Here is a 26,512-nt window from a genome sequence, read left to right on the forward strand (position 1 = left end):
ATGCCTTTCACAAGAGGTAATATGCTGCCGACAAAAACAGTAATTGTCTACAGGAACGGAGACGCTTTCTTTCCCGGAAGAAAAGTAGTTGTGAATCCGCGGCAGGTAAACAATTTAGACAGCTTGTTGTCATCTCTGACCAGAGGGATTGAGGCTCCGTTCGGCGCCGTGAGGAAGCTGTACACTCCCAGAGAGGGCCACAAGGTTCAGTGTTTGGAAGACCTGCAGCATGGAAGTGTGTATGTAGCAGCCGGAAATGAGCACTTCAAAAAGCTGGAGTAGGTACCAGTCTGTAAGGTGCACCCTCACACACTTTAAGGAGGTCATTTAAACGAGGACGAGGCCAGTAAGCTAGCTATATTGTCGATATCTGGTTTTCTGTCATGTTTCCTTCTTTTGTTTGGTCGGGATGACTGGGTTTGTACTCCATTGTTCTCATGGTATGTTTTACTTCTTTAAGCCAAGTCTATATTGGTGTACATTTTGGTTTTCAGTCTACTGTAAGAGCTTAATATGCCATGGTGTTTACTACCAGTTTTCTTGGAGTTAGCATGATGAGCAGGCTTAAAGCTTTCCTCCCATTATCTTTATAGATCATCAGTAACTGGATATGTTTCACCTAAATCCTGGTTTTGTGTCTTTAACATGTTTTTTAATGCCTTTCAGTTATAGTGAGATAACAACCAAGAAGCCACAAAAGAAGAAAATACAGCAGGTAAGTTAAAACCGCTCTTTTTGTGTTGGATCAGTCTTACCTTTATTTTCAGGTGTATTATTACTGTATGTCTGACAATACTGTATGGAGAGATGTATAGGCTGAAACTCTGGGGGAAAATTGTCTTAAATTGGTCTGAGTAACAATGATCCGAACCAAACGCGGATAATATACACAATAGTCCTGTTATCACACATAGGGTTTGAGTCAGACTAAATGCCCAATTTCTCACTTATCACTGCTCCTTATTCATTTTCTGAACCCTACTTTTTTTAAATTTCAGATCCGACCTGTTCATCACAGCAAAATCGTAGTTCCTGCTCGCTGTAGGAGAACTGCAGATGAGTCTTGCACGATTAGGTGAGTGTAACTTTTACTAAAGTAAGGTGTAAATACTAAATAATCTAATGTGAAAAACTTTAATTTCTGTGTGATTTAGTAAATATATTTTGTGTTTTTCCTTGTTTTCTTTTCAACTATTGAATGCTCTTGTATTTGTGTCTCATTGATTTGATGTGTTTTACAGTGTTTTTACCAACGGAGATGTCTTGGCTGCTCCCGCTCGAATACGGATCCCAAAGTATACTCTTAGAAGCTGGGAAAATGTTTTAGCCATGGTGACAGAGAAAGTGCGCCTCCGCACTGGTGCTGTGTACAGGTAAGGCTTAACATAAGTACAATGTGAACCCTTGTAGTCTTGAATAAGTCATGTGCAACATTGAGGGCACGAAGAGGTATAACCTGGAGTTGTTCTGTATTTAGAAGATGCGACCTGGCTCTAAAGAATACATTTTGGTATATTTTCAGGTATGCCATTATATATACTAGCTTCATTTTGTTTTCAGGCTTTGTACATTAGATGGACGTCCTGTCTGCGGTCCCACTGAGCTGGAGAACAACCGTCACTATGTTGCAGTTGGTGCAGAAAAGTTTAAAGCGCTGCCATATGAGCAGTGCATCCCCTGCAGGGACCTAATCAGGGAAAACAACAGGCTCCAAGGGTATGAGACATTAGATTTTTGATCAATTAAATATGTTTTTTTCTACATACTTTAAAGCAACATTGGATCCCTTTTTTTCTGTGAAAAAGAAGAGCGATAATATGTCAATTTTGGTCTCCCATTTTTTCGCTGCAGCCAAGACACACCGCCTGCTAACAGAAAGACAAGACAAGCTGAGGATGCGGTGAGTGCTTTTGCCTCAGAGTTGGCTGCTTTTTAACATCTGGTCGTTCACTTTTCTCGCAACATGCTACATTCCCTCTAGTTCATTGCTGTAACACCTCGGTAGTATCACAGTCCAACAGCGTATCTTTGCACACGCAGCATTTCAATTAACATTTCCCATGTGCGAGACTTGTTGTGGGGGTGCAATTCGTTATGAAACAGCAGTATCATCAATCACTGTCTGTAGGAGGCATTGAGTTACCTTTGCTTTCCACTTTGATGGGTAATCCCCACAGAGACAGGCTGGCCCACTTGATCAAGTGCAGTGAGCCTCATAGACAGATCATATGCACCAGGGGGACTTCACCGACTGAAAAAAAACCAAAAAAAAAAACCTCTTATTCAAACCAGAACCGGGACAATTTGTATTGTGATTAAGTAGACAGTGAAGTGCTTTGAATCCATATGAGGATTGCGCTGCTGTGGGCCCGAGCTGAGCACCATATCACACTGTGAAGATGAGAACATGCCCACTCAGCAGGTTCAGGTAGAGATGGGGGGCCTCCCTGTGAGAGATGTGTCTGACATCTGATTTTTCTAACCATGAAAGATGACAATGGTGTGACAGATGTCAATTTTTTTTCAGATGGAGAAAAATGCCCCGATGCTTTTTCTCTAGCTGTATTAAGGGCTTATATTGATGTAGTGTAAAATGATTTGAATATTTATTTGTTACATTTTGGAATCAGTATAAATTCTTATGTGTAAAACTTCATCTTTTTAACATCTATTAGAGCAAAAAAACATTGTATGAAAGCCACACAACAAATTCTGGTCAACTGAGCTTCAATCTTTAAGTAGGAAAATCTGAATCAACACCTCCTTTGCCATTTCACACATTACCATAAGGTGGAGACAGAGACAGAGCTATGGCTGTGTTTTCCATCCACCGGCTCATTGGAGTATTAGTCATTCAATGGACGTGATGCTGCCGCATTTTGCTCCCTTCGCCTCTACATCTGATCCCTCATGAATTTGTAAACATGATTTGACCAGTTAATAAGGGCCTTTCAGAGGGGACAGATACATGTGACAAAAATCACCCTCTCTGTCTTGATCTGTCAGCTGTTTAGCTTACTGATTATACATACATTTATAGGGTCATGTCCGTCATTAATTTCAGTTTGACCTCACAAAACAACAGCAGTCTGGTTTGAAACGCCTGTAAAAAAAGATCCTTTAAAGATTCCCCACTTGGGCGGTGTAAAATGTAACCTTGCTCTTGCAGCCTGGCTGTATGGGAAATGGAGTCTGTCCTGTCCTGTCTGCACCGGCGGCGGAGCGTTCCTGCATCGCTGAATGGGACATCTGGTGTGGAGCAGTCGCTTCAGTCTAAACTGACGGCTCTGCAGAGTGTAATATTAAAACTCCTGCACACCGTGTTCCCATTGGAAGCGTGCATATATGCTGAGTTAGGTGTTCACCGACATGATGAGGTAGAAACTCTTGAGGTAGACATAACATAAAGAGAAGATTAATAGGGGGGAGAGGACTGCAAAGAGAAATAGAAAGAAAGGGAATAATGATGTGCATCAAAGCAAAGTGCTTTCATATTACAGCGATAATGATGAGCAGCGCAATTGTGCTTCACATGTACTTGAATGCATCCTGTGAAAACAGCCCAGAAAGGCTGACTAAACCTTTAAAAGCTGCTCTCCCTGACATCAGCGATGACTTGCTGCCGCTCCACTGTTTCTGCATGATGTCATTGGTGAGAGGAAGCAGCAATGCCCCGTGGAAAACTAACCCCCTCCTCTCTGCTCACTGCTGCCAGCATGTCTGCTCACTGAGGACCCGGCCCTGGGAGTGGCTCCTACTGATACCACATCCCGCATGGCTAGAGGCTGGCCGGTCCAATTGGTTGGGACCCCAGTTTTCCCCTGGCTATCATATCTCGGTGTCCTCTTGTTGACTCCTGTTCTCTGCCACTTGAGAGGGCCACAGATTACTTGCTGCTCGGTCCCCCTGAGCCCCCTTCACACTAACTCTAACACTCTCTTTCTCTCTCGTGGTCTCTGTTTCTCTGGGGCCTCCTGATACACACAGTTGTCTGCTCCCACAGGACATGGAACTGTAGATATGTAATGCAGAAGGAGAGGCGAGATGACCTCAGCTTTTTTCCACTGCCGTGTTTCCAGTTGCGCTGCTACTTGTACTGTACTCTCCCGGCTCTGAGGCGCCCCTCGTCCTCTGCTTTCACCTCCCTGAGTGAGACAGCCTTGATTTAACTATGTTGATTTAAATAAGATCTATTTACATCTCACCAGCAGGCTGTAAACATGCCAAACAAGCTGTTCAATTTTTGATTGCCCAGATGTATTTCAAATCTGAACTTTACCGTGAAGTTGTTTTGCATCAGTCACACACGAATGAGGTTACGAAACTGAATTAACAGCTTACCGCTGCGACAGTGCCACTGCTCCTCTCGCTTTGATCTTGCGTGGTTATGTGGACACTACAGCGCTAGAGTGTGAACTCTGTTTCAACTCATCCTTTCGCTGAATATACAAGGCAAACTTCACTCTTCTTTTGTTGTTTTATTCCTCTCCCTCGGCCCACCAACGGCTGTAGAAATTCAAAAGAATATCAACAGACTTTGCCTCCGCATTAAAGAAGGCAAACAAGTGAAGAAACAACGCTGCTTCTCCCAAGAGTCCATGTTAGTGAGCTTGCAAACACCATTGCCAGAAGTGTATTCTGGTGGAAGCCTGAGATCACTACACTATCCCCCAAGCCAGCCCAGGGATCCAGCCAGGCAGCTGCAGTAAAGAGCGCTGTAGCTGAAAAGAAACATTAAGTCTGCTCTCTCGCGCTCCCTGTGTCTGTGTCTCTCATTCTCCGTGAGGGAGACATACCTCACCTCGCTACCTACGGAGGGGATGAGGAGCCTGTGAGGAGAAAATTGCCTTTTGTGGAAGCATTAATTCAGATGTGTACCCTGCTGTCTGAACATCACTCTGAACTCTCCCCACTGCTCTCTCGCTCCCTCACTCTCCCACCATTGCAACTAACTCCCAACCCTCTTTCCTTTCCTCCCCTCTTCATCAATAACCTTCTGCTGTCTACTGCTGAAGAATAACTTATTCCCTACGACTCCCTCCCTTTCCCTTTAAGCTTGTTTGGATTTTCATTGTTTGATCTGGCTTGATAAATAAGACAAATGCAGTTAGAAATTCATGGCTGCCCCATTTCATCAATAAATGATTAGTTTGCCACGCTCCCTGGTGATTGATAGGTTGTGCACGGGATGTATTGGAACCAGATGAATTCAATACAGTAGGAGTCGCGGGGGAGCTACAAAGCATATCAGCTCATGAAAAATTGAGGTCAATGGAAAATGTAAAAAAAAAAAATAAACACAGAAAAGAGAGGAGAACAAGTTTTGCCCTGCTGTGTTTTGTCTTTTGTCTTCTCTTCTTCCTCTTTACAAAACAACAGCGAAAAGTCGATGATGAATCACAGAGAAATCTGAGGAAATGTGCCTTAATCTGTGCCCCTGTTTTCTGCTCTCTTTTGTCTCTTCATGTAGCTTGCTCACACAGGCTTTGGAGAGGACCTTGAGCACGCAGCCAGGGGCCGCATGAAGAAACACGCAGCCAAGCCGGAGAGAACCAAACAACAGAGGCAGGTGTCCAGGAACCCAGTTCCCTTCTCAACAGGGGGTAAGCAGAGCAATTCTATAGAAATAGCTCTCTCTCTCAAGCCCCCCATCCTCATATTGCTTTCTTTCCACCTCCTTTTTTTTTACCATGGCAAAATGAAGAAACCTGTTGGCTTTTGATGACAAATATATATGCATATGTTTGGGCAGGGCACACATATAGGCGGATGCGCCATCCTATATTCCTCTGGGTTTTCATGAGAGGAGATATGAGTTAGAGTAGAGTCGAACAAAACTACCATTTGGCAGGTGAAGGAGCTTTCTTTGGATCCTCAACCTGTTCTTTTGAGTCCAAACAGAACACAGCCCCCCTGCTCTTTGAAAAGAAACGCTGTGAATATTAAACAGAACACGACTTCAAACACAAATCAAGGGGGCCTAAATCATAGATGAATTCAATCAGGCCATTTAGTTGAATATGTATCCAGAAAGCCTTGTTAGCTGCGTGGGGGGAAAACAAAATGCTCTAATTTGCTCCTGATGCGTGGATAAAAATGGTAATAAGTTATTAATCACAAATGACGCCGACGAAAGAACATAAAAGTGACTAAATAGTCCTTTGGATTGATGGGTTTGAACACTGAGGCAGTTGCGCTGTTCAAAAGTGACACTGTTAATCATTGATACAGAGTAATTGTGTGTTTGCTTCCTCTAACCAGTTATTCACTAGTGGTTGTTTCGGTCGTGTTTGTTTTACCATCTGTGCTCAGTAATTCTCAACTTGAAGAAGTCCTAATGCGCAAACTGTATAATGGGACATGATGTAGCAGCAAAGATGGGCTGTTCGTCCCAGTTTGAAACCATCCATTCTGTATGTATACAAAAACAGCTGACATTATTTAACAATTATATAAGTATAGATGGAAGTGACTATTTAAATTCCTCCTAATGGTTTATGATAACGCAGCTGTTTGTAGCTAGACCAGAGTGCAGATCCTGAGACACATTGTGGGAACTTGATAGTAAGGCTGTCACGATAACAAATATCAATCTGACAATATATCAATCACTTTTAGATTTAGATTAGATTAGATTAGATTTTGGTATACCAGTTGTATCTAATTTAATTTAACTTAATTGTTATCTATTCCTATTTCTATTTGTACTTGCCTTCTTGCTACTTGCTTGGCTTGTCTTTGTGCTGTTGCAACAACCGAATTTCCCCTCTGGGGATCAATAAGTCTTATCTTATCTTATATCGTCGTCCTGATTCGTGCAATACAATTACCAATAGGCTGGCGCCAAATATCGATATTTTAATTTTCAAATATACGGCGCTCTAAACAGATTTCCCAGCAATTTTGACTCACTGCGTCATTACTTCACGACTCGTTGCCGTGGCCCTTATTACATGAGTTACGGAAATAAATTGATTAGTTAATTAGTTAATTAACTAAAGTTAATTAGATATCATGATGTATCGTTACATGATTGTCTTGCAATCTATCAATAATCACAGAATCTCTGTATTGTGATATTACTGTTATCGTAGATAGTATCGCGTGACGTATCATGAGTTAGCCTGCGACTCGCGCCCCTACAGGACAGTAGCAGGGGATGGCAAGCCACAGCCACAACCGCTATGTTTACATTTTTACTGTTCATCAGACTTGCTCCTTTTTTTCCACTTTGTGTGGGTATTTTGACTGTTAAATAGATCCTAATGAAAACAGGAGTTAAAAGTTTAATTTCCCTGCCAGCTGTTCTCTTCTTCTGCTTCAGAGTTTCATTCTTTGTTTTTTAATTGGGAGGAAATGATGGCAGCTGCTCTGGTTGCAAAACTTAATGTAAATTCACCAGTGTTGGAACATTTTAGCTAAAAACCAAATTCAAAGGGGATTAAGAAAATTCACAAAATCTGGACAAGAAAAGGTCTCTGTGAAATGGGAAAATACAATAGAAATACAATACAATGGAATTTAAAGCCTCATCTTGGAAATTCAGGTTGCAAGGTTGGAGGTTCGATCCCCAGCTCCTCAGCTACATGTCGAAGTGTCCTTGGGCAAGGCACTGAACCCCAAATTGCTCCCAGTGGCATAGCCAACAGGTATGAATGTGATAACTGACAGTTGGGCCCTTTACGTAGCAGCCTCTGCCATCAGTGCATGAATGTGTGTGTGAATGGGTGAATGTGATATGTAGTGTAAAAACAGCTTCGAGTGGTTGCAAAGACCAGAAAAACACTCTATAAGTACAGTCCATTTACCATTTACCATTTATATAGATATTTATACCACAGTTAGTTTCAACCAAGTGATCTGATTGGATAAGAGCCATTTCATGAGTGCTGAAATAGAGTATAACATCACTGGGACTCCACTTTGTGTATCACTCCGCCTCAGCCAGGTGTTCTGAATACTGTTAATTAATGAATGTCATTGATCAAGTTGCTACCTCTGAATCACACAGCAGACTCTTATTTCACTGGTTGATGATAAATTAAAACAGATAAATGTACATGATAAAAAACAGCTGATCTGTGGTAACCTGTAGAAACAGAGTGCAGGAGAATGTTTGTGTTGCCTGGCAACAAAAGTCTAGTTTCAGTTAAGTTGTGAGCAAAAATAATCTGTTGTTGATTGTTACTTTTTACTACTATTACTACTATTTGCTGCTTGTTTAACTGTTGTATAAAAGCAATATCACACTGGAGGTGGTGATGTTAAACTGGATATCAGCACGGCTGTGATTATCTGCAGGATACTACAACCGAATCCCTGCTGTGATGATATTCAGTACAACATCACTGCCTCTCATTTGATATTGCTCAAATATGAAGCACCAAATTCAGGATAAATGAAGAAATAAAGATAAAGTAAACAGGTGATATTCATGGATCTTCAAACTTTTCATACAGGCATCAATTCTAAGTAGTGTTCACAAACTTGTGTAGGATCAGAGCACTTCTTTTCTTCCATCATTTGTCCTTTTTCTATATATCTAGAGAGAGATCTAGAAGTAATGCTCAACTGAAAACTTAATGAAGTTGCCTCTTTGAGCTAAACTAATTAGCGACATACATTTTTCGATACATTGTTCCTTTTGTCTTATCGCTGATTAATCCACCAGACTTTGTTATCTAATATTGAAATCAAATTTCTTACAACAATTGAAGTAGATTAAAGCTCAGTCGTCTGTTTAATTATTCACAGTATCACATCCAGCAGCCAAAAACAACAAGGAGTTTGTTTACAAGGGAAAACAACAGTGTGACGATGCTGTATAAGCAATTCCCCCCACATGCATCAAGAGCAACCTGTCACTGTCAGGAGCTAACCTCGGACTGGAAGTTCACGCTGGCTGGCCATATTTGTGGCAGGGCAGCTGTGGCTTTCTGTGGCCCTTTGGTCTGCGGGACCGCTCTAAATAAATAAATGGCTTGACAGCAACATTGATCTCTGGTGAAGTTGGACAGGGGAAAGCAAAGGGAGAGGACAGGAGGGCAGTGAGGGATGGAGGGGTATAGAGAGAGGGGGAATGAGTGTGCAGAAGAATGAGGCGGTGACTGCCAGCAGATGAGGTAATTGTGATTAATCACTTTTTCGCAGAGGGCAGCGTGCTCGATGCACAAAACATGAGAAGTGAGATGGCGGGAGCGGCGGAAGTGCAGGAGGACCGCCATTTGGAGGTGGAGCTGCCGATAGATCAGGTAAAACACAAGCCTGTGCAGCGCTGCAGCCTGATGAGGTCTTACAATCTTTGAACAGCGTGGTCCTGTTGACCAGACAGAATTGATTCCAGTCTAAATGCACCAGTATTAACATCACCTTGTTTAAAGAAAAGCCACCTGACCATGCGCTGATTCCATTGAACTTAAATATAGGCCTCTAGCTGCACCTTTCCTTTGAGCTTTTTGTCAGTGAAGAGCAAAAGTTGAGTCTAAAAGTTGACGAACAAGTTTACATTTGATGTAAAATGCATGGTTTAGGTAGGAAAAGGTGTCTGCCGCTATGACATCCTCTCCCCATTTTCCTCCCACTAAGCTCCCGGTGTGTTTTTCAGCTTCAAAAAGAATTCAGAATAAACTCCCACTCCCTCCTAATATTATTTTTTTTCCGCCAGAGTAAGGCTCATGAATGCTCAGCCGAACAAGTTACATAAATATATAAATATTTAGCAAAATCAATACAGCAGTGCAGTACAGTCTAAGCCAAGGGGGATCTTGTTTTCTCCCCGCCTGCAGGTTGAGGCCAAGATAGTCGAAGAGGAGGATGAGAGTTGCTGCGCGAGTCCCTGCAAGGCCCCCCTCCATGATTCAGACGGCTTGTGTCTGCAGAGGTCTTTGTCTGCAGTTTCCAGGAAGGATGTTAGTACCCTTATTATGAGTTCCATGTAGTTACTATTTCACATGTAGTTCATTTTAACTTTATTATTAAGTCCAATTTTTTCATTTGCTTTGGGATAAGGTCATATAAAGAATGGTCTAACCAGCAATTATGGTAATCACCATTATGGTAATCAACCAGCAGAGCGTCACAAAGACCTGCTTCCAGCAGCTATACTTAAATCCACTGTGTGTGTGTAACATGTTTCTCTGTCTCCATGGTTCTCTTTGTGAATTGTGTACTCTGTATTTACCAGCGCAGCTTTTCTTCAAGGCAAGGAGAGGCAGTGAAAGCCGCAACGCACAGTAGTACTGCTACAGACACAGGATTAAAGACACCTGCGCCTGAGGTACAACTCTATGTGCTATGACTTTACAGAGCTTAGCTGTAGCCACAGATTCTGAATATATCACAGCTTTAAAAAATACATACAAGTGTGTATTCTTGATTAGAGTCGAGCCCCATCACAGCGTGCGGTTGTATTCAGTGTCTGCACTGCAATATAGTCTGGTTATTGCATATATTCAGAGTGATGAAGTATGACTGGGATGTGTATACAGATGTTTTCGCATGGATCTGTGCTCCCTAGAAATTACACTCATTTAAATACACTTATTTTGCCCTGATAATCCCCGAGGGACGGCCGCGTGAAGCCGTGTAACTGTGATGAATGCGCACAATAGTTTGGTGATATTACTATTCCGAGCAATTTCATGCGGCTTTGAAATGAGAAGATATTGAGTCTTATTTAAGCAATCAATAACCTTGAACATTTTGTTTTAATGAAAACTATAATTTCAAGCAGTGGCAATTACACCAGAGGGGAATGTTTTGGTGTGGTGATGATTTTGCTTGCGTATGCACTTTTGCAATAAAGATATTCTTATCGGGGTAATTATTGACTTCTTGGGGCCAGTTATGACCCTGGCTAAAGACCTCATCAATAGCTTAATTCATTACTTATCGCTTTTAGTCATACATGAATGTTGCTGATTCAGATTGGCTATGGATTACAGGGACAGACCATTTGATAATGGAAAATAATAATAATAATAATGATCCTCGGGACGGACTCAGCTACTTTTTGCAATAACATCTCACCGAGCAGTTTTTTGATTTGTCGGCTAATGAAGAGTGACACAAGGGGAAGGTGGGATTCTTATTGCAAGCATGCCAGAGCACATCTTCAATTTTAAACCCAGTTCACACGAGAGGTGTCCAAAGTGTATGAGCGCTACATTAAAGGATGTCATTCAAGCTCAACTGTGGAAACTTTTTTGCATCAGAACATCTACTTCGCCGGGATTTAGCTTTGCAGAGATGTTGTTTAAAGTCATCTCGAAGTAAACAGTAATCTACTATGGCTGAACAAATGAAGAAAAGATCGATGACTACAGATACAACTTCAAAAATAAGTGAAAATCTAAAGAAAAAGAAACAAGTTTGACGCTCAGATGAAGGCAAACTGTCTAAAAAGGAAAGCGACCGTCAGCGAGGACAATCAAGAGTTACAACCGGAGCCTCCTGTGGACGTCACACATGTGACACTGTTTGGATATCTGGGAAGTGTGCTCCTGCAATTACCGCTTATCGCACGAGGTGCCGCCAAAGAGAACAAAACTGAGATCTTCCAGATTACAACTTTAATCGAGGACTCTGCTACATTTCTAAAAGGTCACCAGATCTGTGAAAATGATGCAGCAGGTGAGACTTAACCGAACTTAAAGTCTTCCCATCATTCACAAACGCTCTCCTCTTTCCCCTTTGAGGCCAAACAGACCGTCGCTGTCTCAAAGTCAGCAGCAACCTCATTATTTACACGGCTGTGAATAATAATGAGGGCTAACTGCGCTGCTATGACTCATACTTTGAGCTGAGTTGGGGCAGATTTCCTCCCACTCCTGTGCTCATATGTGGTCGTGACATGCCCAGAGTACTCCGTATATACGTGCATGTATATAGTAGATATTGATGACCAAATTCAATTACATGATTACATTTTCAGCCCAAGCTTTAAATGATTTATTGTATTGAATTTAAATAGTGAATACATTTACAGACAGTACACCGGTGAGGCGGTTGCATGCGTGCGATATTGACCTGTGTGGTCCGGGCCAAATAAAGAATAACGAGATTCAGCATCTCTGCCAAGTGGAGACGTCCGCTGGGAGTGAAGGCAGGCTATCTCAGTGGAAGAGAGCGAGAGGACGGCGGGCCCGAGCCTGATGCACATTTATCAAAGCATTTCTTATAATCACTTGACTGACTTTTGTTGGGCTTTCTGAAGGTTGGCTTTTCCTTTCGAGTGCACTCTGTTAAGGAGCTGATTGATTTCACGAGGGTTGGGGGGGGGGTCTGTCTATGTTGTAGATGTCATACACTTTGAGGAAATGCAGACAAGGGTAGATTTGTACTCACTAGTGTGCTACTGTGTTTACAACTATCATTTGTTTTGATTTAACAATATTGGCTGATTTATCAACCAGTCAGCTAAGCATTTTTTCTTAATTAATATTGTTAGAAATGCCAATACGTCCAGGGATGTTTGATCAATCGTCTTCCTCTTCTTAAGAATTTTGTGATAAAAAATCGAATCATTATTGACCGCCGCATTGATCCATTCCTTTCCTTTTCCAATGCGAGTCCATTTCATTTGTCTTTCAGTTGTTTTTCCCCTGCTCCTATTCCCTGAAGCTTAGGTTAGCCATTTCAAAGGCCCGATCCTCCCCATGCAAGGTCAACTATAATCAACTCTAGACAATGTCACCGCCTTGCATTTCCACAGAGCCAGGCAGAGGGAAGATGACTCCTCTGGGCTTTTAAGGACCTACTGCATTATACCATTCAATTACTGTTCATTAGACAGTGTACAGCCATTAATCAGACTGAGATGTTCTGCTAGTCCTCAGCGGGGACAATGAACTGGGGAAATTTATTCTGACTTCCTGTCTGGGCCGCTGTTTAGTCGTAAGAACAGAGATGACACTTTGGAATGCACTGAAGCTTTCAGTGCACAGACGTCCTAAACTGAACTGCTACTCCGCTCGCCGAGTCTGCTTTCAAGTGAAGTTCTCTTCTTCATGCAGCCTTGTCTTTGAATTTTAAAAGACATAGGCTTTGTCAGAGATTTACTGCATATGTGGGAGAGTATTACGAATCTGATATATCACTAAAAGAGGAAGAAGCTGACAGATTTACCGATTGGAGCTGCATATGCATCGAGTATGACTAGATGATGATATGAGAAACTGATTTATGTTTTCCAGGCGGCTAAAGAGAGGGAGCTCTGCTTGGTTCTTCGCACACTACGGTCACGGATGTGCCGCTTTCTCAAGGGTAGGTTCATCAAAGCATAAAGCCTGGTAGTAGCTCACTGGCAGCAGCAGCAGCGGCGGCGGCCCCCGCGTTCCCCTCCGCAGCACCTAATGCACCCATAAAGAGACCACTAATACACTCTGCATTACCAGTTCCTCCCTCACATTGCATGTCACCGGATCCGCAACCACCTCTCAACATCTGGGAGAGCTTTACGCCATGCTTTATGGAGACCATCTGGTTGAGTGGGTTTTTTTGCCTCCCCAATCTCAGATGACTTATTCTAGTATTAAAGGCACCTGCACATCAAGGTGTGCCATGCTAGGGCCCGAGATTATTCACCGCTCTTTATATTTCCCTCGTCGTTTGTAATTTGGAGCCACTCAGACAGAATGAGAGGTATGTGTCCCTTGTTACCATGGAAATCTTATTCCAAGTGGAGCTGCATGGTGTGACTTTTATTTGATTGATCAAGAGAAGAACACATCTAAAAAAAATACAAAATAAAAGCTGTATACATTTGATTACGGGGGGGAGGAAGAAGATAACATAGTGTTAAAGTCGAACCAAAGCAATGATGTAAAGTTGACATTCTCCTTTGTTGGCTGAATGTGCCTTTCAGCTGGTTCGAGCAATTTCATTCTAATTGCCTACAAAACACAGGCTTTGGCTGCGGGGCCCGTTCAGTGGTTTCCCAGCGTCTTCAATTGTTCCCTGTGAAAATTCCTAAGGTGACTAAATGGAACGGGATGTGAATCTCTGCACGCGGTTATCGCTGTCTGCCCTTCAATCTGAGCTTCGCCCTGTCAGCGTGACACCGGGAAAATCACCGCGTCCTGCGCTAACAGCAGGCTCCCCACCTCGCTCACAAGGCACCTGTGCTATCATAAAAGTACACAGATACACCTGCATGCACATGCAACATATGAGCACAGTTATCTAACAGACCCGGCATGATTTTTTAGGCATATACATGTATTCTCTTTCAATTTCCTCATATTGCCCGTACCAGAGGGTGAGATGCACACTCTAACTCTCGCTCTGATTTCCCTGCAGAATATCAATGGACACTGCAGGGGGCATTTGAGATATATCACAGCACATTATTGCTTCAGAATCACGTCTCCATTTTTTCTGTCCCTATCACATTATAGTGTTGTTGCTGTTTATGAATGGTTCTGCATCATTCATGCCTCACACTCCCTGGCTGTCGCAGCGAATCTGCAGATGACACAGATGCGATGCTTTTAACAGGCGACTCGGAGGGGAAGTGGGATGTGAAAGGAAATGCAAGTGATCGCTAACAGAATCTGCCACCTGCTTTGCAGTGAAATGTCAATATGTGGGCCGGTTTTTAAGCTGGGTGAAAATACGAGGCCTTTTTATAGAAGCAAATCTACCATCAAAGTGCTCAAACTGCCTCCTTCATACACTTTAACACGGGTATTCCATCTTCACCTCCTGGTTTCAAAGCAAGAGACACCACTGGGTTCAATTCGGCCGAGATTCTCCTTCAAAAGTTATTGGCACCGTGTACAATGGCCTTGTAATTTATGAGAACTGTTAGGGCCTCTGACAGAAGTCGTAAAGCATCTTGACTGATTGGGTAGATATGAGATGTGTGCAGTCACGGCATATTGTCGCCGGTATGTGCGCGCGACATGCAGAGAGTCGCGCGGCGTGCTCTGTCACAGATAAATTACTCCACACAGTCAAATTAAGTTGTTGTAAATCACCTCCCGGACCCGAGACTAGTCCTGAGTGACGACCTTTACGCCTATTTGACTTTAAGTCTTATTTATGTTAATCACATCTGTATTATACCGACAGTAAAATTGTGTCATATGCGAAAAGGTCATTGTTTTGCGGTGAGCCTGTGACGGGGACAGAAAAACACCCTGCTTTTGTTTTTCACTTTCTCTTCTTATACATAAAGTTATAATGTTCTTTTGTATTCTTTCTTTTTTACAGTCTTTGATCCTGAAAGTCATTAAAAAGGTATGCACTGTACAAACAGTATCATTAAATGTCTCATTGATTCAACTTGTAATCTCACACACATAAAACATACTGCAGAGCGCAGAGCTCCGTATAGCGCACAGCAGTGTTCATCCATATGGGGATACAGCTTGTTCCATGTTATTGTAGCCCATTAGAACAACTTGTGAGCACTACAGATGCTGGGAGAGGATATTAAATGCTTGTGAAAATCCCTCCACAAAGAGCTTCAAGATATTTACCAGCACTAAAGTAATCGCATATTCTATGGATGTTAGTCCACTGCGATACATCTGATGATGCAGAATGCATGTGTCTGATGCAGACAAAGAGCGAGTGGTATCCTTGGGGATGGTTCCTCTCAGGGTGAATGAGAGCCTTTTGTTAACTGCGGTAAAGTTGCGAGAGAATGTATGCTGTTCTTCTTATTAATCATATACATGTCTTGAAAAGGCCTTCAAAAAGCAGCAGCTCCCAACAGCAATAAGTTCCTCCCTCTTCTTTCTTTTTTTTCACATTTACATGGAGAAAAATAATAAGTACCAAAGACTCGTGTGTCGAAAATCAGCCATTGTGATGTGAGAGAGGCGTCTGCGTGTGATCTCCCCCTGCACTCGAGACGACAGGCTCTGTGAAGTGCACCACTGCCCAGTTACACATTAGCTTTGATTGCCAGTTTGTTGTGCGCGTAGCCCGTAGCTTTGAACCGCATCTCAAGATGAAAGCCAACCTTGTCTACTGTGTGTCCACTGTAGACCGCTGCTGTTGCTTATTTGCTTCAGGCACCATCAAGGGCTTCGGGACTATTTTCTCTCTCTATAGTTCTGTACCATGCTGGGGCGAGCATTATGTATAATTTATCATACAATACATCCAGAGACAGCGCGCCGTCTCCTCTTCATTTTCATTTAATGCCTCTTCTTTCTTTCTGCATCTTGTGTTGATTGTGGTCAACGCATGATTCCACTAAGGTGTGTGATTGTGGAAAGACTTTGATAATAGTGTTTCACAGCCTCTCTCTTTCCTCTTGGAAGCAGAGCCATAGAATACAGTGTCAGACTGCTGCGGACCAGACGTCCTCGCTCTCTTCCGTCTCCAGCAGCCAGCTGCTCATGTATAAGATGAAACAGTGTTATAAACCAAATAAAAATGTCTTGCCTCTTGACAGCCCCACCGTGAATATATGGCCTCTTATTTCAGTGAATATATTGCATAATTATGTATGGTTATGAATATTACATGGAGCCCCACACTGAGTGCATGGTAAGATGCCTAATTGCGGAGTTTAATTATTAAGAAGCAAAGGTCCTGAGCGGGTTTTGTGAGAAGCACTTTTGATAAATTATTTTTTGCAGTTTTCTGATGAATTATTTTGGGGGCTTGTGTCTAATCAGCAGGCGTAGTGGACGGCGTAACTGCTCTTGAGAGAGACTTATCTTCCCATGGAGGGGAATTACTATGCTGATTAAATCCACTGAAATCAACTAATAACTTAATGATATTGGAGTGGATCAAAAGAATGAATCATCGCCCTCTCGTACCGGCGGCTGCGAGGAACACAAGGGCACAGCGATGGGGAGGACGAGGGCTGTTGCCGTTGACCTCGGGGCGCAGCTTTAATATTTCTGCGTCGCATGAGGGAAGGGAAACGCAGACAGGGAGCATGTGATGGTATGTGCTAAAGCGAACCAAAGCACCTCATATAAAACACTGTGTAGAATTGCTTTACTTTATACTTCATATGAAGCACTTCAAGGAAAAAGTCCAGAGAGGCTGACTAAACAAGGAATAATAAACTAGATCTCCCTCAAGTACTGCCAAAGCCACTAGACACAGCTGCTTGTATAACTGCAGCGCTGCTTCTCTTCCTCTCCAGCTTGTACTGTAACTGAAGCGCCCACACAAAAACATTCCTCCCTAGTTATGTATTCAGTTCAAGTGCACTTAATATGCAGGAAAAGTTTAAGGCTTGACCTCGCTTTTGAGTCAAAAGAAATTTGAAAATGAATAAAACAAGCCTCTCTGCGTGTTACTTCAAATATAGAACCGGCTCGCATGATGTATTCCTCCATAAAAGCTAATGGCTGTAATACAGACAATAAGAATCATTGACCCACTTAATCGCAGCTCCATGTTGCGCTGTGTCACTGTGAAACTAAGTTCACCACAACTGCAGGATCAAACGCGGGGTAATAGCCGGGCCGCCTCCTACAAAATGCATGTCGGTCTGGCACTTATGAAACGCAGGCAAGCTGCTTTTCGCGAGGCAGCACAAATATGTGAATAATTGATTGATATCGATGCGAGGATCACCGCGCTGTATCCAGTAGTTGTTTGGTTAAGAAGCCTCCCGCGGAGGGCAGGAGCCCGGCCATCTGTCAATAACACGTCAGCCGTCTCACGCGGCGGGCACTCTGACCAGCTCAAACGCTCCAGTGAGCAGCTGAACAATTGTTCTCAACGTGATGTTAAATCAGCTTTTCTGCTCTGGAGCCAAAGTGTTTCAGGTCTGCTTCAGTCACGGGTACAGAGAGTATCAAATAAGAGCCATATTCTAATTCTGCTCTCTTGCTGTGTGATACAATTGCAGTGATTACAATTGATTCATTATGATGTGGAGTGCAGCTCTGGAATTAATAGTTGATGCAAGGTGTATACATAGTAAACATTGCCCTTTTGACCTTTACCCAGGTGCATGAACTACAAAAACCTCTTTGGAAAAAGGCTTTAGATGCAGGATGTGACAGCTATCTCAAATCAAGCTGCAAACTCCAGCGCTGAAAAATGAAGCTGATGGGAATGTTGAGGGTGTGTCCAAAAGCCAATTCTTATGAGTCAGATCTCATAAGGCTCCATAACTTGACAGCAGAAATAAACATGTTTACAACCAGGTCTCTATAGCTTAGTTTCTTTATATAACAACTACATACAAAGGGGGGAACTGTTATATAACTCCCCCATTTGAATTATATTAGATATGATTGGCTGCCTGCCATAGATGTCACTGAACATCACCTCTCAGCTGTGAGTGTTGTTACCTTTGCGTTTTTTGTCATGCAAATACCTGACAAGTAATTCGGCTTGCTGTTCAGTTTTTTGTACTAAAGACTGCCCAAGAAGTCTGTGCCAATGACTCTATGTAAAGATGGACGACGCTTCTGCGCCTCCTCTCGTTGTACAAAAATGATTCCTTAATGCCATCTTGCACATTGGGGAGACTGCGCAGTAGAGGTTGGCTGGTGGAGCCGCGTTATTGATGTCCCGCTCCTTCCGCTATCCAAAACACACATTTAACTTACAGAAAAAACAGCAAAAATCCCTTATGTCAGCTCTTCCTGCAGCAGAACTGCTTCTTTTGTTGGTCTGAAGCAATGACTGTGTATAAAGATGACTCCATCCACTCTCATTGTATGAAATTGATTGCCAAAATAGCCCCTGTGATAGACGCTGCCATCTTGCGCTGGTGACGTCATTTGGAGACAGAGCTGCGCAGTAGAGATCGGCAGGTGGAGCCGCTGTAGCCGCTACCGCTAACCAAAACACACACTTAACGTACCAAGAAAAACAGCAAGTATCCTGCACGTCGCCGTATAAAACAGCAGAACAGCTTCTTGTGTTGGTCTGAAGCAGACGTTCACAGGTATGTAAACTTCAGTGACTGTAGTGATTGTTTTAGTTACGTCTCCTCTCACCATTCCTACTTTACTCTGCTAATCTGGAACAGATCGGCTGCAGTAGCCAAATTTGTCAACAGAGCTGTCAATCATCCTTTTTACAGCATCAAATAACTAATTAAAAATAAACTTGTTAGAAAAATGAACACTTGGATGTAAGTCAGCATGATAAGAACTAACTATAATGACAGAATCCATGTTTGAGAAAAATGTATTTGGCATGTATTTTGATTTCATAGTTTGACTCATGTCCCATCTGTTAACATGGAGGAGGCGGGCTTTATGACCTATACTGCAGCCAGTCAGCAGGGGGCGATAGAGATGTTTTGGCCTCACTTTTAGGGAGCTGGCATGTCGCCCATCTTTTTATACAGTCTATGGCGTGGTCTGGTATGCTCACCAAATCTAGTATAATGTTAGCATAACTGGCAGTTATCAGTGTCTGCGGTGGCGTCCAGAGCATAGGAGTCATGAATGTTGTTGGCTTTAGTCGGATCGTGCCAATCACCTGTGGCAAGTGAGTCGCTACTCCGGTGATGTTCCACAGTCTCTTTTAGCTTCTTTATTTTTATATTTAAACATGTCTGGTCAGCTGCCACACCTACGTCCATTATTTACATAGTCTAAGTCTTAAATGCACAACAATCTAATATCACAGGCTAACTGAGCAGCTTTTGTACAGATGAGGGATTTTAGGTTCAGTGCCTTGCTCAAAGGCACATAGTGGCTGTTATTGAAGTTTTAAAGGACACTCCGGTCACAGGCTGAATTGGATAAAAGTGTCTGTGAACTTTTGTATGTTGTGTAATTGAGATGAAAATTGCTGAAGGTCATTTTTCACAGAGGCTCCACATGCCTTGAGACCCATATTGAGCTTCCTTGCACACGAGATGGACAGGTGGTGTTATAAAAAGACCTTTCTCACCGCTGACATCATCCTGAGCCACCAGGAGGCCACTTTTCCTCTCTCTCTCTCTCTCTCTCTGGCCCTCTCTCTCTCTCTACCCACCATCTGAAGCTAATGGCTGGAAGCACAGCTAAAAGCTCTCAGTGTGATAAGGTAATGTGGAGTCAGACAGACAGAGCAGACAGAGAGAGAGTGAGAGAGGGGGGGAGGAAGAGTGCTATATCAGTGGGACCATATATACTGATTATACAGTGATGAGGAAATGGTCTAAAAATAAAAACAAATGGAGAATGCGAGATGATATCACTGCACACAGATTGCTGACTGCAGTGTTTGCAGTCACATCCAGATGGTTGTGGAGCGGGGATGACGGTGGGAGCCGAGGCTTACTGCTGTCCTCTCGTCTGACCTTCCTGATGTCATGCTTGATAAAATAAAAGCGCGTGGTAATTTTTCTCGCAAACTCACACGCTTTTAAAAGTGAAATTTATAACATTTCAGCTTTTAATTCACAACCTGTCATTGTTTTGAAATGGAGGTGTTAATATCCATTCATGTGTGGTTTTTTTCGTGCCTGGAAATTTAAAACAAACGAGCATATTGTGCTTGTATCATTTGCTCAGTCCTCACTTTGTGCAGATGGTGCCAACAGTCTAAATTACTGCTAAACCAGACGCTCCCTTCACTCTTCTCTCACCTTGTCCTCACTCTGCCGACTGCACACACATACGCCTGTTTTTCAGTTTCTTTTTTCCTCCTTCCTCGCCTGCCTCGTACGTCCTCTCCCTCTCTCTCTCACCCCCTCTTGTTCTCCTTTATCTGCTCCCAGACTGGCTGTCCTTAGTAAGATGGATGTGTGCATTCCCAGGGCAGATGGCCCTGTTGTTACTCTGTGTACCCGGCTCACACTTTAACACCCGGCCTCCTTGTCTGGCCTGACGGGCCATTGCCTGGGGAAAGGACTCTTGCTTCTACACCGTGCAGCAAACATGTGTGTTGTGCAGCTAACCGCATGGGTGCTCACACCTTTTCTTTGTAAGGGAGTAGACTGAAGCAGACTGTGTGCCAAATACACAGATGGGTTCTTTCTTAAAGGATCACAGTTTTTTTTATATCGGGAAGCTTTAATATACATACAATATACATTAATTTGCATAGTAAGATGTTGGTTATGTTTTCTTAAGGATTCATTGAGACATTTTTAATGTTTTTATCTCCAAAGTAGCGTTTATACTTTAAACAAGATCTCTAGTCTGCCCTGTGAGTACCAGAGGAGTTGGAAACATCAGTCATTAAAAGTTAAAAAATAGTACCAACATTAGGAGTGACACCTGAAAAAATTCAGCCAAGACAAAATTGTAGTAAATACAATTTCATATTTATGTTCAGGGTCAGCGCTGTCACAGTTTGAAGAGTCCTAATTCAAACCCCAGTTTGGACGAAGTGGGCCTTTCTGTGCGGAGTTTGCATGTTCTCCCCTGTGCATTTCGACTCCCTACCACAGTGCAAAGACATGCTCGTTAGGTACATTGGTGACACTAAAATTGCCTGTAGGTGTGAGTGTGAAAGGTTGGCTGTCTGTATGTGTCAGCCCTGTGATTGACTGGCGATCAGTCCATGTTTAACCCCACCTCTTGCCCAAATAACAGCTGGGATTAACTCCAGCCGCACGCGACCCTGAACAGGATAAGCGGTATAGATAATGGATGGATCAGAATCAGCTTTATTGGCCAGGTATGTACACATACAAGGAATTTAACTCCAGATGGATGGATGGATGGATGGATGGACGGATGGATGGATGGATGGCCAACCAACAAGGTTTGTCCCATTTCAAGGTATTCCTCAAATTGTTGCCAAGAAACTTCCATTGTTTGAGGGGACAACAGTGAAGTGCGTTGTTGTCCTCAATACCTCAAACCAATTAAGTTTCTGTCAATTGTGTGATTTGATTAAATGTTTAATTTAGGACAATCATAGCAGGTCATCATGATCACTGGTATTCCATTTAATTTGGTCTTCACTCAGTGAAATGGCAAACTGCACTTATATAGCACCTCTCAAGTGTTCCGACCACTCAACATGCTTATACACCACACGTCACATTCACAATCAAACAATCATTTGCTTTCAATTTTGTTCAATGCTTAACTGATAAACTAATCATTCATTCACATACATACCTGATGGCTGTGCCTTCAAGAGCAATTTGGGGATCAGTATCTTGCCCAAGGACACTTCGGCTTGTAGACTGCAGGAGCTGGGATCGAAACCGCCAACCTTCCGATTGGAGGGCGACTCACTCTACCTCTGAGCCATCGCCGTCCTAGTGGTAAGTATATTTTGTTGCAGAGAAAGTTGTCCATAAAGAAATCACACCATTTGCCCCAGAGTTTGTTAAACACAATGAATCCAAGTACTCACACTACCTGACATTATTTTGTTACTTTAGTGAGTTTTGTGTGAGAATAAGTGCTTTACATATATTTCTGTATGAACAATATGGCTCTTACGTAAAGCTTCTAAATGTTTGTCCTTCTCTACTTCAAAGTGGTTCATTCAAGATGCATGCATTCATTACATAACCTATAGGAAGGAAATGGTAGTTTCCAGTAGGAAATAGTTCCCCACGTAATTACCATGTGTTGTACCTCCAAACCTGTCTTTGTGTTCTACTGGCTGTTTACACTCTGTTGTTGTTTAGTCTGCTGCTTACTGAACAGATGTGTTCGCATGTCTTTTGAAGCTAGTACATTCTAGTTAAATATCAGCACATGGATGCTTCTTTGTAGCTCCAGATTAACTTCCTGTTTAATAATACTTCTTTCTTTCAGTTACAGTAAAAGTGTTCTGATTGCTTCTTAACAAAGACCAGTATTTCTACATGCATGTTCTGCATGCGTTCCACCTCTTCTTACCTCCTGCTGGTACCGATTTGGCAGCATTCAGCATGACGGCGACCTGTGCCTTTTTGATTGATTCGTTCCATTTCATTGCCATGATAAACTTTTATAACAGCTATCATTTACTGGCAGCATGTGTGGACCTCTTTAGGAGATCTGTGCTTGATTCCTACTCGTGATCTAAGGATGATAAATCACTGGGTACACATAAATTATATCAGTGATATCACATGCAGTACAGGCCTTTAGTGGGCACATATGTAAATCCAGCACGGGATGTTCAGCTTTGCGAAATTGCAGTCTTTGTCTACCCTCTAACCATACAATTTCTTTCATTTCAATCTCAGCACGCAATTGGAATATTGTCCCTTAGCTGCTGCTATCATATGTAATGAATGTGCTGCCCCAAAGGTGAGAGCCATAATTGATTAAAAACCATAATGTTTTCCATGCCTCGGTGTAGTCGGCGATAAGGATATCTGTGATGTGCGAGTGTGTACGTATGTAGGTGTTCTGTGTGTGTGTTTATGTGAGTGGACGGGACGGGACATCAAAGTCGCGTTAGCCGTGGCTCTATTTCATCCCGGCTAATGAAGAAGCTGTGAGTGTGCTTCTGGGTCACAGTGGGAACACGCACAGCGAGGTCACTTCAAAGGCGGGATAATGACGGATTAAGTCTAAATCACGGCCATGCTTTAGTCGCTGTCTCACATCTAGCCTGTCGCTTTGCATTTTATTAACAAATCATGGCAATATGATCTGGTGAAAATGTGCCTGCCTTAATTTCGCTTGTCCATCTTACTCTGCGCAAATCCCCTACATCCAGATTAGCGGGATCCTGGTGGGCAGAGTGGTGGGCCTTCTATAAACCCCTTGATGGCGATGAAATCTTCTTTCATTACTGTCTTTATATCTCCTTGTGTATTCTTGTTTTAATGCACTGCTATCGCTGCAGTTCCTTATTGCTTTGTGTTATGACTGTGACAGTGCTGCAGCTTTTCATTTATGGAGACCCTACAGCTTCCCGGGCAAAGATGTTCTATCCTTTGCTTGTTCTTTTCTGCATTTAAAATTAACCAACACACCCACAGGCCTCGGAGCTGAGTCAACGAAGCAGACATTTCTGCATCATTGCTACAGTTGTTGCTACAACCCTCTGAACTACACATGAACTAGCAACGGTTTAGAAGGGGAAGACACTGCGAGATTATTAAGCTTTAGTGCTCTTATGTGTAAGAGGATGGCACGTGATTATATTGTTCTTGTTCGGTATATAACCCTCAGGATCTTTGACCTCAGGCCTGCTGTGCCTGTGCTGGTACAGGTATGTAGGAAGCACTCGGGGAAGTCTGATTGCAGCTGGTGTGATATATCCTCCTGTAGACCGTCCAAGAGCACTCAGATACAACACAGCCTAGCAGTTATAATCAAGGGCACCGACTTCAGGCTGGCTGCTTTAATCCTTGTTTGTGATAAAGAGGTGCAAGGTTGGTGAAATGTTCAGGTTTTTCCAACTCTTACGTATGAGGACTTGCTTCATTACTGTGTTTTATATCATTAATTAAACATCTTTGTGTTTTGCTCACACAAAATCAGCAATAAGAGGACATCACAGTGGAATTTTTGCGACCATTTTTCTGACATTTTTACAGAGTAAATGCATGCAGAATAGCTTGAAAAATAATCTACACATTAATGGATAATGAAAATAATCACAGCCCTAATCCAGGCTCCCCCGGACATTAATGTACACATTACTGCTAAATTAATTCACCACATACAGACACATAATCCAGTATACTGTACATACATTAATAAGACACACTGTATAAATGTTGGGAGTGAATACTTAGTAGAGGATTATTGGAGCTGAATCCGGGCTGCCCGGCCCCGTGTCCAGAAAGCCTCATTTGTCGGAGGCTCCGTGGCAGCTCCCATTTCACCTGGGTTCTCCCATGTTTAATTGGCCTCATTATGTGATTAACTTAGCAAATTTACCCCTTACCCTCAAGGCACAGCTTTGAATACTGGCAGACCACAAACCTTCCCAAAGTCACTCCATCACTGAAACCACAACGTCAGCATTTAGGCCGGCCATCACAATCCACTGGGAAGTTTTCATTTTCCTGCAGAGAGGCCTGTTTGCCTGTATTAACCTCTCCACCTTTGACTCAACACACCGCTTATAAAACTGCGGTAATTCATTCTAAGATGATTAGCAATATATCATTGTTTCCTTAGAAATGCTCAGTATGCATATTATGTTGCTTATCATGCTTTATATGCTTAGCATGATTTCTGCAAGCTCTGTATTCTTGTGTTCTCTTGTATTATGCATGACCCGTGTTGTATCATTTAGGTAGATGTCTGCATTCAGACCCTTGACCCACACTTCCAGAAAGCGGGGAGTTTGTATATGGAACATAAATCTATTTAATTTCAGGTTTCAAAGGCAGCTCTATTCATCTTTAGGTGTTGCCTCTCAGATTAAGCACAACCAGGGAGTCAGCAGGAAAACAACAACATGCCCTTATGTATAAAGGACAGAATTATTTGGTTGTAAATGACTACCAGAGGGTCTTATATGACCATTTTAATGTAATTCAACAAGATACCGGACACACTGGGTTAATGATGTAAAAACTGCTTTATAGGCCTTGAACTATTTATTTATGTTCAGGTAAACATAATGGTTTGGGTTGAAATAAATATGTTGGTTACGCAACGTTAAGTAACACTACTCTCAGTAACGCTACACTAAGTGATGTTACTTGAAGTTATGATATTTGAATTTATGCTAGTTACCTTATGTACGTTGCCTTAATAACCCAAAGGTGACTTTTGGTTTAACTACACACATAACCACAACCGTATCCTTGGTAAAATTCTTGGAATTGACGCTACACTATGTGACGCTACTGTAAGTGAAGATTCTTGATGTGTCGCTACTGTTAGTTACGTGACTTGAAGTTACGATACTTGAATTTATGATATTTAGCTACACAACCGCTTCCTTGGTAAAATTCTTTGAAGTGACGTGACTTGAAGTGCTGCTTGAAGTTACGCTACTTGAAGTTATGCAACGCTTCTTGCGCTAGTTACCTAGTTACCCTAGTTATATATGTTGCCTTAATAACCGAAAGTTGACTTTTGGTTTAGCTACATACGGGACAACAACCGTCACCATGGTAAAATTCTTTATACCACGTCATGTGACTCCCTCCTTTGTTGCCGTCATAATTTCTATAACCTCTAGCGGTCTCCTTGGTAAAATTCTTTGAAGTCGCATGACTTTGAAGTTACACGACTTTAAGTTACGCAATGCGTCTCGAAGTTACGCTATGCTACTTGAAGTTATGCTAGTTACCTTATGTACGTTGCCTTAATAACCCAAAGTTGACTTTTGGTTTAGTTACACACGGGACCACAACCGTCTCCTTGGTAAAATTCTTTGAAGTGACACGACTTGATGTGACGTGACTTAAAGTTACGCTGCTTCAAGTTACGCGACTTGAAGTTGTGCTATTTGAAGTTACACTATTTGAAGTTACGCTATTTGAAGTTACGCAACGCTAATTGAAGTAATGCTAGTTACCTTATGTACGTTGCCTTAATAACCCAAAGTTGACTTGGTTTAGCTACACACGGGACCACAACCGTCTCCATTGTAAAATTCTTTATACCACGTCATGTGACTCCCTCCTTTGTTGCCGTCATAATTTCTATGGCCACTAGCGGTCGCTGCCCTACTATTATCTTAAATATTGTTTGTAATAACCTGCTTGCAA

General features: G+C 42.5%; 1 protein-coding gene across 1 annotated transcript in view; it reads left to right on the forward strand.

Moving 5' to 3' along the window:
• LOC138591214 (doublecortin domain-containing protein 2C) overlaps positions 1 to 26,512 on the forward strand; it is a 145,436-nt gene continuing 118,924 nt past the window's right edge. The window contains exons 1-9 of the mRNA XM_069661733.1: positions 1 to 278; positions 667 to 715; positions 999 to 1,075; positions 1,242 to 1,373; positions 1,561 to 1,716; positions 1,852 to 1,900; positions 5,471 to 5,603; positions 9,151 to 9,251; positions 9,786 to 9,912. Coding sequence (XP_069517834.1) covers positions 1 to 278; positions 667 to 715; positions 999 to 1,075; positions 1,242 to 1,373; positions 1,561 to 1,716; positions 1,852 to 1,900; positions 5,471 to 5,603; positions 9,151 to 9,251; positions 9,786 to 9,912 — 1,102 coding nt within the window. The remainder of the gene's footprint in view (positions 279 to 666; positions 716 to 998; positions 1,076 to 1,241; positions 1,374 to 1,560; positions 1,717 to 1,851; positions 1,901 to 5,470; positions 5,604 to 9,150; positions 9,252 to 9,785; positions 9,913 to 26,512) is intronic.

This window comes from Semicossyphus pulcher, unplaced genomic scaffold (genome assembly GCF_022749685.1).
Source record: "Semicossyphus pulcher isolate SPU_LCO1_2020_fin unplaced genomic scaffold, fSemPul1.0.p SCAF_14, whole genome shotgun sequence".
Taxonomy (NCBI): domain Eukaryota; kingdom Metazoa; phylum Chordata; class Actinopteri; order Labriformes; family Labridae; genus Semicossyphus; species Semicossyphus pulcher.